Genomic DNA, 14,503 nt, shown 5'->3' on the forward strand with positions numbered 1-14,503 from the left:
GACGTGTGCAAACGCAGGGAGGCATGCCAGGGTGCGTGACGAAGAAGGATGCGACAGAGGGATGGGGGCATGGATTGAAGGGGGAAATGCAAGTTAAGGGATAAAACATGTGAGGCAAACTCAGTTGTGACATTGTGAGGACCCCGATTTGAAAACATTGGACAATTTTTAATGAGGAAATGCTCCATAGTCACTTCATAATACTGTGCCAGTTTTCCAGATTCTTACTGTGGAAAGAGCACATCTGCACTTTCTAGTTTTGAAACAGCACCATGTTCAGAGTTACGCTGAAGCATGTTCACAGAAAGTACCTGGAGTATTTCTCAGTTGCATCTGATGTGATTTTTATGAGCACTGTTCATTTCTTCCCATTTGAATAGCTTTAATAATGCTGCAATCGAAATCTAGTTTAAATTAGTTTATATAGTTTTCTGTTTTTCCATGATATTTCCACTGAATGCAAAATTGAATTTAGATATTAAAAACAGTTAGTTAGCTATTGAAAATGACTGCTCCCAGTACACCTCTATAGCCATTCGAAGAGTTACTACTGGCTTAATGTTGGTTAATATAAAGTCACTTCTTACATGACAAGAGATAATGACAAGATTTACCAGTCATGCCTTAACCAATGTTCTTTACATTTAATTTGAGTGTCAGTGTATCAGTCATACATCGGCCTGCCAGTTTCAGAAAGTTCAGAAATGACAATAAAATTGGGAGTTTTCAGAACTAAGTACTTCTTTTAAGCTAATGGAATTCTATCTACTATGATTTGTTAAAAGATGAGGAAGTCTCTTTCCTACTTACTTTTTAAATTGTATATTTTCAATTGCCCAAACCTAAGAATGATGTTTCTCTCTCTGAAAACTATGAGCTAACTATAATCTGCTCGTGAGCTCATGCTGTAAGTCCAAGGGTGAAGAACAATAAAGTTTGATTTTTAAACAATTAAAACAAACATATATTTTCTCCCTAAATTAGGATATTTATGAACTGAGTGATCACAAGCAAGAAAGAAAACCCTTCCAGTTTGCAAGGGAAAGAAAGATGGAACAGTGTTGCTTTCTCTCTGTGTAAGCTCAATAACAAAAACAAGGATTTTTTTTTTCTCTGTGTTATTTAGAGATGAAAGTCACAGCAAAAGGGGACAGTGTTCGCTTTTTTGTTAAGTTTTTTTTCTGCTGTGTTTTCAGAGGTCCATTCTCCTCATGTATATTGGCAGGGAGTGAGGTAGAGAATGTGAGGGAGGCAAAATTAATTCTAACTGCAGCAGCTGCAGTGGATGTCTCAGAAACATGAGGCTAAATTACAGGCCCCTCCATTGCCCGAATGTAATGTTAAGTTGTATGACGGATTTTATCTTACACAAGCCGCTCCGGTCCATGAAATGAGATGAGAAACCACCGTAGCTGGAGTTCACTGAGGGTTGAACTTCCACTGAAGTTCCAGAGTTAACAAAATTGTATGAGCTGGCTATGATACTGAACAAGTATATTCTGTGCCTGTGGATTAAGATTTTCAAGAAAACGTGGCTCTTTGACTTGCAGGGTGCCTCACTGGCATTCACCCAGCCAGCTATCTCCTTTGGCAAAAGTACTAGAGCAGACGGGGCAGGTGTGCACAGAAAAAAAGCTTTGATCCCAGTTCACACCGCCTCCCCGCAGCAGGGGAGGGCCTGGAAAAGGGGCTGATCAGTAGTGCTTTCATAATAGCTGCTTCTGTCCTGAGAAGGCAGAGCACACTCCACACACACCAGTTAGGTTGTTCCTGCCTTCATGCTGCGTGTGTACCTCCTGGACAAGTAGCAGCCACAGCAATGAAGTTGTGGCTTGTCTGGGAGTGGCCTCTGGGAAAAAAGGTACTTACAGCATTTCTACAGAACTCTACAAAATTCACAAAGCACTCCACAAATGGAGTTTTGTGTCATGTGTAAAATACAATGGTTAACTCCAAAACATCTGGTGAATAAAATAAATAAAATTCTTTTACCAAATATGAATCACCCTCTATTTGTTCATCTGAAGTATATATATATATATATGTATATGTATGTATGTGTATATGTGTGTATATGCATGGGTGTTCAAATGTAAAAATATAGTATATAAACACTATGTAATAATATATATTGCATACGTACACGCACTTGCAGATTGCATAAGGATGTCTCAGATGTCCCCTAGTGGAGGGAACATAGTAGATACTCTATGTGTCAAATGAGTATGAATCTGAATCTTCTATTCTCATTTTGCTCCTTAATTTTAGAATTCAGACTCTACCCAGTTTACTTGAAAAAAAAATGTAGTATATTTTTCCTAAATCACAGTGTCCAGGGCTAGAAAAATAACAATGAAAGACTCTTTCTTTTAAGTTTGCCTGGAAAATATGCAATGAGCCTTCAGCAGTAGGATTGATTAATGTTGTAATAACTGACATATAACTTCCAGTTCTAATTAACTTAATCACCTTCGAACTTGCTTTTTCTCCACCTCCAAGCCATACAACACAGCTCTGTTCCAGTAACCAATCACAAAAAGGCAAGTCTATTTGTTTTCTTTGAAATAAACTTTATCACATATTTACCAGCAGAACCTCATTCCCTGCTCCTACCCCCCACTCCCACTACATACACTTTAAACCAGCTCAGATGGATTTTCAATGGCCTTTTTAAGCAAACATTGACTACCCCAGGTCCTCTTTTGTTGGAAAGAGGAAATATTCAAGGAAATATTCTATTTTTTCAGCCTAATCAAACATGTTATACTATACCTAAAATGAAATTAGTTTTGAACTGTAGTAAAACAAGAATTGACTTATTCCTCCTACTACCTAGGGGTCAATATCTTATATTACAACCAGTTTTAAAGTAATTTAATCTGTCATCCACAGTTTGACACTAACTCAGCTGATTCTGTAAGTCAAAAAACTGGCATCACTGTGTAGTATTTATGATGAAAGAATAAAAAAGTGAATGCCACATAAATTACTAACAGTTTTTTGAGCCAGACTTAAGAAAGAGAAATCAGGGTTTAGAGTAAGAATGAAATTGTACAAATTACAAAGAGTGCCCAGAACAGATCTAAAGTTGAGCTCAATGAGTTGGTGTATGAGAAGGTGAGTCTCCCTTTGTTTCTTGTTTGTCTGTGATGCCAGGGAGTTAGATGGGAAAAGAGAAGCTAAGTGATGATAAGATGATTAGTCTCAGGGAAACTAATCTGTCAAATTCTGAAAATGTATCCATTGGGATGGGCCAGCTCTATCTTTTGAGAGGAACCAACATGAAGTACATTTTCTTGCCTTGGCATGACTTGTACTTGGCGGTTTTCCATTTCCAGATGATAGCAAGTTTTCTGAGGCTATCACAGTGCTACTTTCCTGGATTGAAAGAGGGGAAGTAAATCGGCGTTCTGCAAACCAGTTCTATTCCATGGTGCAATCGGCCAACAGCCACGTCCGCCGGCTAATGAATGAAAAAGCCACCCATGAGCAAGAGATGGAGGAAGCCAAGGAGAATTTTAAAAATGCCTTAACTGGAATCCTCACTCAATGTAAGTAAGATTTTGGGGGCCATCTGTCTTACTGTGATTTTGCCTTTTCTTTTGTATTCATTTTATTTTTTTCATTTGGGGGTAAGTAGTTCAGTAATTTCCCATTTACTCCATATTGAATGGCAAGCCTCATAACCTATTTCATGTTCTGTGGCAACTTGGAGGAACACGGACCCTGCCCTGAGAGCTTACTTCTCAAGGTGAGCAACGTTTCTGTAGCTTTTCCTCAGAACACCCAACCTGGTCTCCAAGTCAGGGCAGCCAGATGTACCTGTGCCTGCTGGACCCGCCACAGTTCACACCACACCTGTGGGCTGTCCACACCCACCTGCATGTCCTCCTAATGCTGATAGTAGGAAGAGACCGTGAACACATTGTCTTTGGGCTCTGTTTAGGAAGATGGTACCATCAAAAAAACTCCTCCTCAGGATCCTTTATTTGAGGTGAGCTTTTGGCTGTCAACACAGGCAACTCAGGAGTAGAGATTTTTTTTGCAGTATTATTTTTTTGTCCTTTCTTCATTTGGAAAGCAAATTGCCTTAACTACTTTATGCTGGTGGTTTTTCATGTCCATATCTTAAATTGATGAAGGGGTGTAAATGAGGCTTTTCCATAGAACCAACAGTCAGGGTAATTATCCAAGGCTCTGTTTTTTAAAAAAGGCTTATACTTTTTATGGGCACTCTATCTGCACCTGTAATTAATGTCACAGTGGCACACTTGCTTGGTAAAAGTCATTGAATGACACTGTAACTATGTCGTGCTCCATTCGATACCAAGCAGAGTCCCAGACGGGCACATGACACATGCAATTTACATATTTATTCTGAGAATAAGTGTTATTGTCAATGATATATGTGCCAAAATGCCTAGCACCTCTTTCATTACTGCAAACCCAAGTGATAATGTAATCTATTAGCATGGGAAGAGAAAGGAGGATGAAAAAACAGGGCTCTTATGCATAAAAAATATTTTATTATGACTTTGTTATCCAAAGACCATTTTTGTAGCAGCATAAAACATTATCTACAAAACTCCCAAACCTAAACTATGGTAAGTGACCAGATATCCAGTAACCTGGTCCACCTGTCTTTATAGAAAAGGAATAGGAAAAACAGAACTGGTCTGTCTCATTCGGGCCATTTTCAAACCACCTTACCTAGATTCCCCCCAGTTGTGAGGAATGACCTTTTATCCAACTGTGTGTGTCCAGCAGTTCTGAAGTTAAAGTAACTGGGGATAGGAAAAAGAACACTAATATTGATACCACCTTTCAAAGGAAGGAAGCAAAGAATGGATTAGTGGGTAGAGGAAGGAAAGGCTGAATTAGTCATGAAGAAAAGGAGAGAGGGGAAAAAAGCCACACAATTCTAGTAGTACAGTTCCTGTAAAGTTATGGCAAAAAGCCAAATGTCTGAACAATAGAATGATCATTGGCATCTGTTCTAAATAAATTTCCATTCCTATGCAGTTTATAGCCCCACCTGGCAGGGAAGAATAAGCCCTTGGCTCTAACAATGAAGACCAAGGCAGCCACATATTACAAAAGGGTAGGAATTTATTTTTCTTGGGCAGTGTCTATTGAAAGAAGCACCTATTAAAACAAGGCCCCAGTCATGTGCCTGAAAGGATGCAATGAGCTTGCTTAGCATGATACAGGTACAAGTTGGCCTGGGTTTGGAATCATTGAGAGCCAGAGAAAGAAGTCTACTGTGTAGGGGTCCAATCCTCAGTGTTTCATTACTGACAGAAGTCAGATTGAAAAATGAGGTTGAAATCTGCAGCAACAGTGGATAATAGGATTCCTAATGGGGCTGGGCTTCTGGCTACAGGCAGCACTTCCTGGCTTCAGGAAGAAACCCACAGGCCTCGTCCCCTGGAATGGGCACCTGTAGGTGCACATAGACGACCAAATTGGAATCAGTGTCTCTGTAGCCAGGCTGCTTCGCCCACTGGCTGAGAAGGAGAGAATGAAGGGCTGTGGCAAAGCCAGGAATTCTGGACAGAGACCCAATCTCATGGACCCACAGGAGTGGAGATTACCCTCATAGCTAACTACATCTTAGGTACCTTAACTGTAAAATATCAAAAATCAACTTCCTGCTTTTAATCTCCAAACTTATCCCTCTTCTGGGTTTTCCTTCCCAGTTTAATAAATTCTCAAGCCAAAACCCTGTAACTTTTACACCCACCATCTCCCACCACCAAACCCCATTGTTTCCATCTTCAAATAGGCCCACTTTTCCTCATTTTAGCTGCTACCACTCCAGTGCAGGCTGCCTGAACACAATAATGTCTGGTGTGTCACTTAGATACTGTGTCCACTTGGGAACCACGGAACACTGTACCTTAAATAATGGAGTTTTTTCTTCTCACACACAGTACAATCCAGATTTTGCTATTTGTTGGCACCAGTTCAGTAGTTCAAGGCTGTCAAGCCTGAGGTTGCTATGATATGATTAGGTTTTCCTAGATGCTTGTCTAAGAAGACTGCTCTTGCTCCTGCCATCACATCTCTTTTTAATAGGCTAGAGTCACATAAGAAAAAGAAGAGTAATAAAAGCAAAAGTTTAGATCAAGAAAGCAAAACTTGCCCTAAGATCCCCAGCAGACTTTCATTTATGTCTAACTGTGCAGCATTATTACATGTGGCCTTGCCTATGTACAAGGAAAATGGGAAATATACTTTTTTGGCTGTGCTTTTTGATCTCCAGAATAAAATTAGTGTTCTCACAGTAAGGAGGAAGAAGTGAATGGCTACTGGGAGGCATTTAGCAGTTTTTGCCATACATACAGGAGTGGGCAAAAGTAGATTTACAGCTTTGAGGATGTAAACCAGAGAGTTTATTCTTGTATTATTATTTATTCTTGTATTACATATTTTCCATACAAACAACTGTAAACCTACTTTTTCCCACCCCTGTAGTTCCTCCCCTTCCACTTTTATCCCAGGTCAGGCCACTTTTCACACATCGTCTGATATAATTCATATCCTATCTTCCCTACTCAAACCCCTAAGTGGCTTCCTATTTCACGCTCCCTAACTTAAAAAGCTCTCCATGCCTGCTTCTCCAATGTCGGTTTTTCCTGACTCACTGTGTGTCATTCTTCCTGCTGAGCCCTTCAATGCTACCTCACAACCCTGAGCCCTTGCATACCTGTTCCCTGTGTCTGATGTGCTCTTCCACCCACTCTTCATGCTTGAGTCCTTCTCCTTTAGATCTTGGCTGAAAGGCCACTCCTTTAGGGAGTGGCATCACTGCATCTTATTAGGTCCTTTGGAGCACTTACCAGAATGTGTAATAACTTAGTGACATATCTGCTATTGATTATTATAACAAGTATCAAAAATTAAATGACATGTCTCTTTATTCATCAAAATATATCAAGTGTCTGGAACATAGAAATACGACAAATATTGGGTGCTGAGTGAGTGAATGAGTGAGTAAATTGGGGGGGCTGGGGGGGTGGCGGGAAGGTAGGGCAGAAAGGAAGCATGAAAGAGTGAAGTCAGAGTCTACAGGGATGCAAGAAGCAGTTTGACTTTGGTGTTAGAACTCTCTGCGGATAATGAGGTTTCAACTTGCACGTGTAATCAAGCAAATCATAAAAAGAGCTCACTAGCTATGCTTTCGTTGGAAATTGCTATGCTTTACCAGACACTTGGTAGCAGGCTAGGGAATATAAGGAAAGTTGTAGTGGAAGAGCCAACAGAAAAAATCATTTTACATATCCCCAATTGTAACTAACTGTCCAACAACCTTCACATTTCCCACATTCCTGTTACTATTTAGGAGAACCCACTTGGCCCTGTAATTTGATTCTGGGAAATATTTGTCAGTAGCAGATATCAACAAAGATTACAAAAATTCTAGCTGATCTTGACAGGCTTCCATGCTGGCTAAGGGGACACATCCCAGCCATGGACCGCTTGAGCAGCCTTCCAGTGAGTTCTTGATAGCCAAGACCCTCCAGGACAACTTGACGATGGGAGACACCTTAAATGTGCTCCTGAGCTGGAGCAAAGTCTGTGAGGTAGAACAGGAAGTCTGCATGTCTCTCTGAGCAACCTCTGAATGTTTCATTTTATTCTATGCACTTTTATAAAGCTGACTACTCCCCAGATGCAAAGGAGAACCAAATGTTAATATTCATCATAAAAATCTTAGGTAGGTGCTCATTTCATCATCCTTTGAATTTTAAATATCTCTCATGTCATGTCTGCTAGAGTTATGTTTATTTGTCTCAGCCATATTTTTTTATTTCTCCAGCTCAGTTCAGCATGGTAGGGTGACTTTGATGCAGAGAGTTGCCTTTAAAACAGTAACTGCGAAGTCCACAGTGATTGACATACTCTCTATATTTGCCAAAAGCAGAACAAGTCCTACCCCGTTTATCTGCATTATATTCCTGGCAAACACCATAGGAATCATACTTTGTCTTTCTCATTTGGAGTTAGGTTAGGATTGTTAAGCACTAAAATTCAAGAATGGCATCTCAGCTTTCTTTCTCCCAAGTGATTGGAAATCTCCTGGTTATTCAGAAATAGTCCTGAGTGTTCCCTCCACATAAAAGATCCCACAATGTGAGTTCTCTTCTCCATACCATCCCAAGGCAGCCTCCCCAACAGAGAGCCTAGGGCATGGATGTCAAACTCATTTTCACCGGGGGCCACATCAGCCTCATGGTTGCCTTCAAAGGGCCGAATGTAATCTCAACTCCCTAACAGTTAAGGAGTAGTTACATTTATACAGTCCTAAAATTATTTTGGCCCCTTGAAGGTAACCGCAAGGCTGGTGTGAACCCCAGTGAAAATGAGTTTGACACTCCTGGCCTAGGCTGTCAGGCAGTTGTTCTGAGGCAGTTTGGAAGCAGGTATATTGATGACTTGACTTTATTACAGCAAGCGTGGCTGGCCTGGTGTCCTAAAGAGAGGGCTCATTTAACAGCTTCCAGGAAATGTAAAATACATTGCGAAGTTCCAAACACAGTAAAAGTGTGGGTCCCTACTTAGATTTTTCTGGAAATAGCAAATTGGTGGAGCAAGAGAAGGGAATTTCATTAAGTGATAGTCCATTAAGCTAGATCAGATGCCCCTTTCTCCCTACCTTGCTTGTCATATTTGTCCTTGCTTTCATATTTGAGCAAGTAGCATTTGCTCAAAGGGAAAAAAAATTAAGAGCCATTACTCATAACATCAAGAAAAAATGTGATTTATTTCAAGGTCTATATCAAAGCTCAGCAGTTGCCTTCCACTTTTATTGGTGTTGTGTTCTACCAACATTTGTTTAAGTTCTGACCTTTTCTCATATCTCTGGCCTTCACCCCAGGATCAACTATTACATGTATTCAAAAAGGCATTGATTCGATCTGAGCTTTGGATGAGCTAACACATCAAGGGGCAGCACCTGAACCCAACCAAGAGTTTGGGGGAGTATAACATTTGTTTACTTCTCTTTGGGATTGTTTTCTGTTTCTAACCATGGGTGTCTAGTTATCCAAGATGTTAGATGAGAACATCATGTATCCTGGTATGGAAACTGGGACTTACTCTTTCTTTCTGGGCCAGCTGGGTAGATGTCATTTGCTAGATACATAAGAGAGAGGAAAATAATTCCAGAATATACATATGAATCATCTCATTTGTATGTTGTTGTATCCTTGTATCATCCTTGTCTCATGTTTATGTTATTTCTTAAACTGTCCATTGGCAGAAACTCCTCCAGTTTTCCCAACTGAGAGAGTTTTGGGTTTTGATCTTCTTTGCTGTCAAAAAATGTATACTTCATAGGAACTCCTCATAGGTCTGCCTGCTTTCAGTTTTTCAGTTGTGAGCAAAGCTTATTATTTCAAAGCTCAGAGAGTTGTTTATAAAGTACAGGATGCAGTACCACAGCATTCAATTATTAATATGCATGCCAAGATGATCAATTGTGCATGCCTTGTTACAACACACATCGAATGAAAGTTTAAACGCTCCATGATATTCCTACTTTGGCACTTTGCCAATATGCTTCCTGGTAAGAGAGAAGAGAGAGAAGCGAGCAAAGTGGGAAGAGGCAAACAGGAAAGCAGATGGCAATGGAAAAGGGTTTATTAATATTAATTTTAGAATACATGCCACAAATATAATGAACAGGAATGAGGGGTAGAAATTGTAGAATGTCAGAGCTAGACAGGACCTTAGGGACTCATTGGCTCCAACCCTTCATTTTACAGAGGTGAGAGCAGAGGCTGAGGGAGCAGACATGCTGGGCCTTGGTCATTTAGCAATTTAGGACCAGATTAGAACCCAAAACTGTTGGCTCCTTGTACTGTTTGCTTTCTACTACCATGTATTTTTATAGAAAAATGATCAGAAGAAGATATTCTAACTGGAAATGTATAGTTCACAGGTGGGGTTGAAGAAGTGTGCTGGCATCACACTGAGCATAAATGCTGCCATTCAGTTGGAAGATGAAGCATTTGCTTCTCATTCAATCCACCACCGCCACTGCCAGAATTCAAGCCCAGCTTCTATCGCACTTCCTCCAGGAGAGCTTTTTGGTCTATTATAACTCATAACCATCTCCCTCTGTCCTGCCTTCTGTAGCACCTGTTAATACTGTCTACTTGAGCATTTAGTTATTCTCTAAGCGTAAGGTTTTTGTTTATTGGTTTTCATTTCCTCTAGTAGGATTTCAGGCTAAATAGAGACAGAGGCCACGTACTGTTTTCATTTCCCACCTCACTGCACCACTCCCAGGTCTGGCATAATTCTTGTAAAGCACCTTAGTACAAATACTGGTTGTTAATCAAACATCATAAATGGAAATGACGGCAGTATTGGAAACTGAACTGGCACCTAATAACTACAAAACACATTCTAGATGTTGGTTTTTTGAGTAAACCATGACCTCAACTGGCTTTGTGTTAATATACCATTCCCCCTAAAGTAGAATACATAGAATATACTTTGGTTTAGACGTTTACAGTAGTAGTATTATAGTACTGTTACTACTGTTATTTTAGCCTGGAGATTGGGAAGGTTAGAACTATCATGCAAATTTACTTTATCCATTTATGATAGGAATTGGCATCAACCTCATCTTAGACCTTGAAAATAGCAAATAGTAGAGAGATTTCTGATTAGGCATGAAGAGATCTTGATTCTAATCCCAGTTCCATCATTAATTAGCCAGGTGACTTTAAAAGTCTTTTAAGCTTATTGTTTCATCTCGATAGTGACAGGGTTTGTCCATTCTCCTAAGTTCCCTTCCCACTCTGAAAATTCTACAGTCCTTCTCAAATCAACAACTCCCACCCTCTAATGACCCTGAATACCTAAACACAAGTGTGGGCTGGCTCCCAGCCATGATGTCCAATGCTCCCGAGCTGCTCACAGAACAGAGGATCAGCCACACGCATGTCCTGGTCTGCCTGGCTGCAGAGGTTACATCTGCTAGACAGTCCTGTGAATTTTAACCCTGAGAGCATGCGGGACACCTGCAGGTGCTGCCAACTGGCCACAAGTCTTGTTAGAGAGGCCACACCTAGCCCTGACCATCTCCTCTGTCATATCCTCGTCTCTTTTCTTGATTAAAATCATAAAGCCCCAGGCATTTCAATGAATGATGAAATTCATCCACAAATATTTATTGGGTTCCCATTAAGTGTCAGATGCTGCGCTAAGTACTGCAGTGACAGGAGAGGGCTTTCTGATCTCCGTGTGCACCATGGCTCCCCCTTCAGGCAGATTGGTGTCCTCGTCCACATTTCTTCTGCCAAAAAAGTTCTTCCTGAAATCACTTACATCCTAGGAACATCTCAGCTAAACATTTTATTTCCACCAGGGAAAATTTGGCTCCTATGTCCCTGCTGTGGAAAAAGAATTTTTATGAAGTGTTAAAATGTTTTCCAGTGTCTGTAGTCATTGCTAGCATTCATTCATTCATCCATGGGACAAACATCCCCAAACTGCTCTAGCAACTCAACAGGTTTTCTATTTCTCCTGAAGATCATATTTGCCAATGTTTTAAGTGCTGGAAGCATAATTTTTATTAAAAATACCTCTTTGTTCTCAGGGGATAAATGTCCAGAGAAAATACTTTCTTTATAAAAACTGCCAAATCCAGGATGAGCATGGAACTTTCTGTTTCCCAGGATACCACAGCTGGAAGTAAAGTCACTTAAGGCACAGATGATGTGTTCTTGACTCTGTGCAACTGAGGAGTACGACTTAATGTTCATGCTCAGACAAAAGAAATCTGTGCCCAGAGAGAATGATGAAAGGGTAGCCACAGATAAGTGAGAGCATTTCTATTGAAGGAGACAGACTGCTTAAGTATGGAGACACCTTCTCTATCAGGATAGTTGTGTGACCCTCAAAGCCAAAAAAAGTATTTACCGTTTTCCTTTGCAGAAAGTTTGCAGACCCTGTTGTGTAGGATCGCAGGATTGTCAAGCCCATCCCCCAGGCTCTGGGATCTGAACAGATGGAGGCTTTTCTCAGGCCTCACAGCTACTTAAGAGTTGGAACTGTGAGTCCACAGCACAGGCTTCCAGACTCTCCTTTCCCTCTCTCACACAAAAGAGCTTGCTGTCTCCCAAGCATTTCCTGGGCCCCACCTCCTTAAGTTTCCTCTGCTGAGGCTTCCTATTCAACAACAGTGATAATTGGGCAGAATGGATTTTAGATTAAAGAGTGTGCTCAGACTCTCAGTACACTTTTGGAGACGGGTAAATGCAGGTCCTAGATTGATCACAGCATCAAATGTTTGGCTTCTTTGCGGTAGAAAATTCCATTTACCTTAAAGTGGCGGCCTTCCCTACCTCCTTTGGCAGCTCTCCACAAGCTCTCTTACCATACTTACTGTGAGTACGGTAAGAGTTTCCCCCACCCAAAAGTAGTGTTCCTAGGAAGCCTTTTATAAGCTCGAATGGCATAAAATGAAGGCACAATTATCATTAATTTATATGGAAAAATTTTTTTAGGGTTTCCAACCCCCCCAAAAAACCTACCAAATCATATTACCTCTACTTTTACACTAACCATAACACTACTACAAACTCTTAGGCTCTTTTTCTTATTATGTTGTAGGATACATCTTGCTACAAGATGCACAAAAGAAATCTAAAAGCACAGATGCTCACAGATACAGTTCATAGCTCTGGGGCTTGAGGCTGCGAGGCCAAATGTGGTTCCCGAGGAAGGAGCTTAATGGGGCTACTGCTGATGCTGGGGGTGCATGCTGCCTCTATATTGGCTGCTGCAAAACAAATGCTGAATGCTATTTTCGCTTTTCTTCATAAAAGCAAAAATCCTCTTCTGCTTTCTCTTGGTTAGGAAAACAGATACTGATATTAGGTCTTTCATAAAAGTGAAGTGTCATAATACAAACTTTCAAATAGTGGGGGTTACCTATATATGGTTGTATGCCCCCCACCCAGCAGGGCTGTAGGGACCAGAAGTGTTTGGGGGTCTTTTTATCTCCAGCATCTAGTACAGTGTCTGGCTCGTTACACTTCACAGTGCTCATAAGGCTTTGACCTATAGTATAAATACTCATACAAGTTCGTGGTTGCTAGAGGCAGAGAGTAGGGGTGGGGAAAATGAGTAATTGGGGACCAAAAGGTATAAACTTCCAGTCAGAAGTAAGTCCAGCATTGGTCGCGTGGCTTGGTTGGAGCATCATCCTGTACACTAAAAGGTTGCTCTTTGATTCCCTGTCATACCTAGTTTGCAGGTTCAATCCCTGGTCAGGGCGCATACAGGAGGTAACCAGTCAATGTTTCTCTCACATCGATGCTTCTCTCTCCTCTCTCTGTCCCTTCCTCTTTCCCTAAAAGTCAATAAAAAAAACATATCCTCAGGTGAGTAGTTTAAAAAAAAAGAGAGAGGGAGAGAGAGAGAAGAGATACCGAAAGCCGGGTTTCTCTCCTTCCTGCTGGATACTCACCCTTAGCAAGGGGTCAACTGCTGATGAAAGGGGACTGGGAGAGCCTGTAGACCGTTTCTGTGTTTCATGGTGGAACTGCCAGTGCAGATTAGCTCTGGGGCAGGGAACTGCTGTCCTGTGACTCATGCCATTCTTACCTGTCAGGAATGGCAAAAAATAAATGTTTGATTACCAACTATGGACAAGGGGATAGGAAAACAATTGGAAAAACACTTAGTGAGCATGTAATTAGAGGGCAGTCTAGCTGTCAAAAAATAAAAATTCAGATATTCTATCTATCCTTCCCACTGCTAAGAATTTCTTATAGAGATATTTATGTAAGACTGTCAGGAGGTACATCTGAGGATGTTCACTGCAGTCTTCTTAATATACATATGAATAGATTTCCAAGATGTGTTAAGTGAAAAAAGCAAGGTGCAGCGCAGTGTATATAATATTAACATTTTTGTGTAAGTGAAAAACAGGTTACACATAGAAAAATATGCACTGTGTAAATCCACACAACATTTTCTCTGGATGAATGCACTAGAATCTGCAAGTTACCTTTAAAGAGAGAAATTTGGTGGGTGGCAGTCAAGATGGAAAAGTAGGCGTTGCTTTTCATTTGACTCCTCTTTTCTTATATATGTGTGCTATTTTATTTAGTCAGTAAGGACAACCTAGGCAGAAGGATTTATTGGATTTAAAAAGCATACTAAATGCAATATATTCTAAGAAACTATTAAAATGATAATATTCTAATGGATTTTTGTTGTTAATTTCCAAAATATTCTAATATATTCATCAATAAGGGATCTACAATCCCCTAAACCATCCTGGGATTTATACAAAGCTTGAGAAGTCACTGTCTATCTAACATCTTTCCATTTATTCCAACAATATCACCATTTCCTGCTTGCTTGAAATTTGCTAAAAAACATCCTATTTCTTTTTTTATAATTTGATCAGCATGATACTCCTTCTTTGTATCCACACCCCATTCCCCTGAAGAACCAAATCTCCTTCCTCATCTAG

The 14,503-nt window shown here is 40.4% G+C and overlaps 1 protein-coding gene across 20 annotated transcripts in view; it reads left to right on the forward strand.

Annotated features, from left to right (window-relative positions):
* The window catches only part of ENOX1 (ecto-NOX disulfide-thiol exchanger 1), a 609,204-nt gene that overhangs the window by 442,775 nt on the left and 151,926 nt on the right, over nucleotides 1-14,503 (forward strand). For all 20 annotated transcript variants that reach the window (XM_045202239.3, XM_053916761.1, XM_053916762.1 and 17 more), the window contains one exon: nucleotides 3,339-3,551. In XM_045202239.3, coding sequence (XP_045058174.1) covers nucleotides 3,339-3,551 — 213 coding nt within the window. The remainder of the gene's footprint in view (nucleotides 1-3,338; nucleotides 3,552-14,503) is intronic.

The sequence above is a fragment of the Desmodus rotundus genome, chromosome 13 (genome assembly GCF_022682495.2).
Source record: "Desmodus rotundus isolate HL8 chromosome 13, HLdesRot8A.1, whole genome shotgun sequence".
Lineage (NCBI taxonomy): Eukaryota > Metazoa > Chordata > Mammalia > Chiroptera > Phyllostomidae > Desmodus > Desmodus rotundus.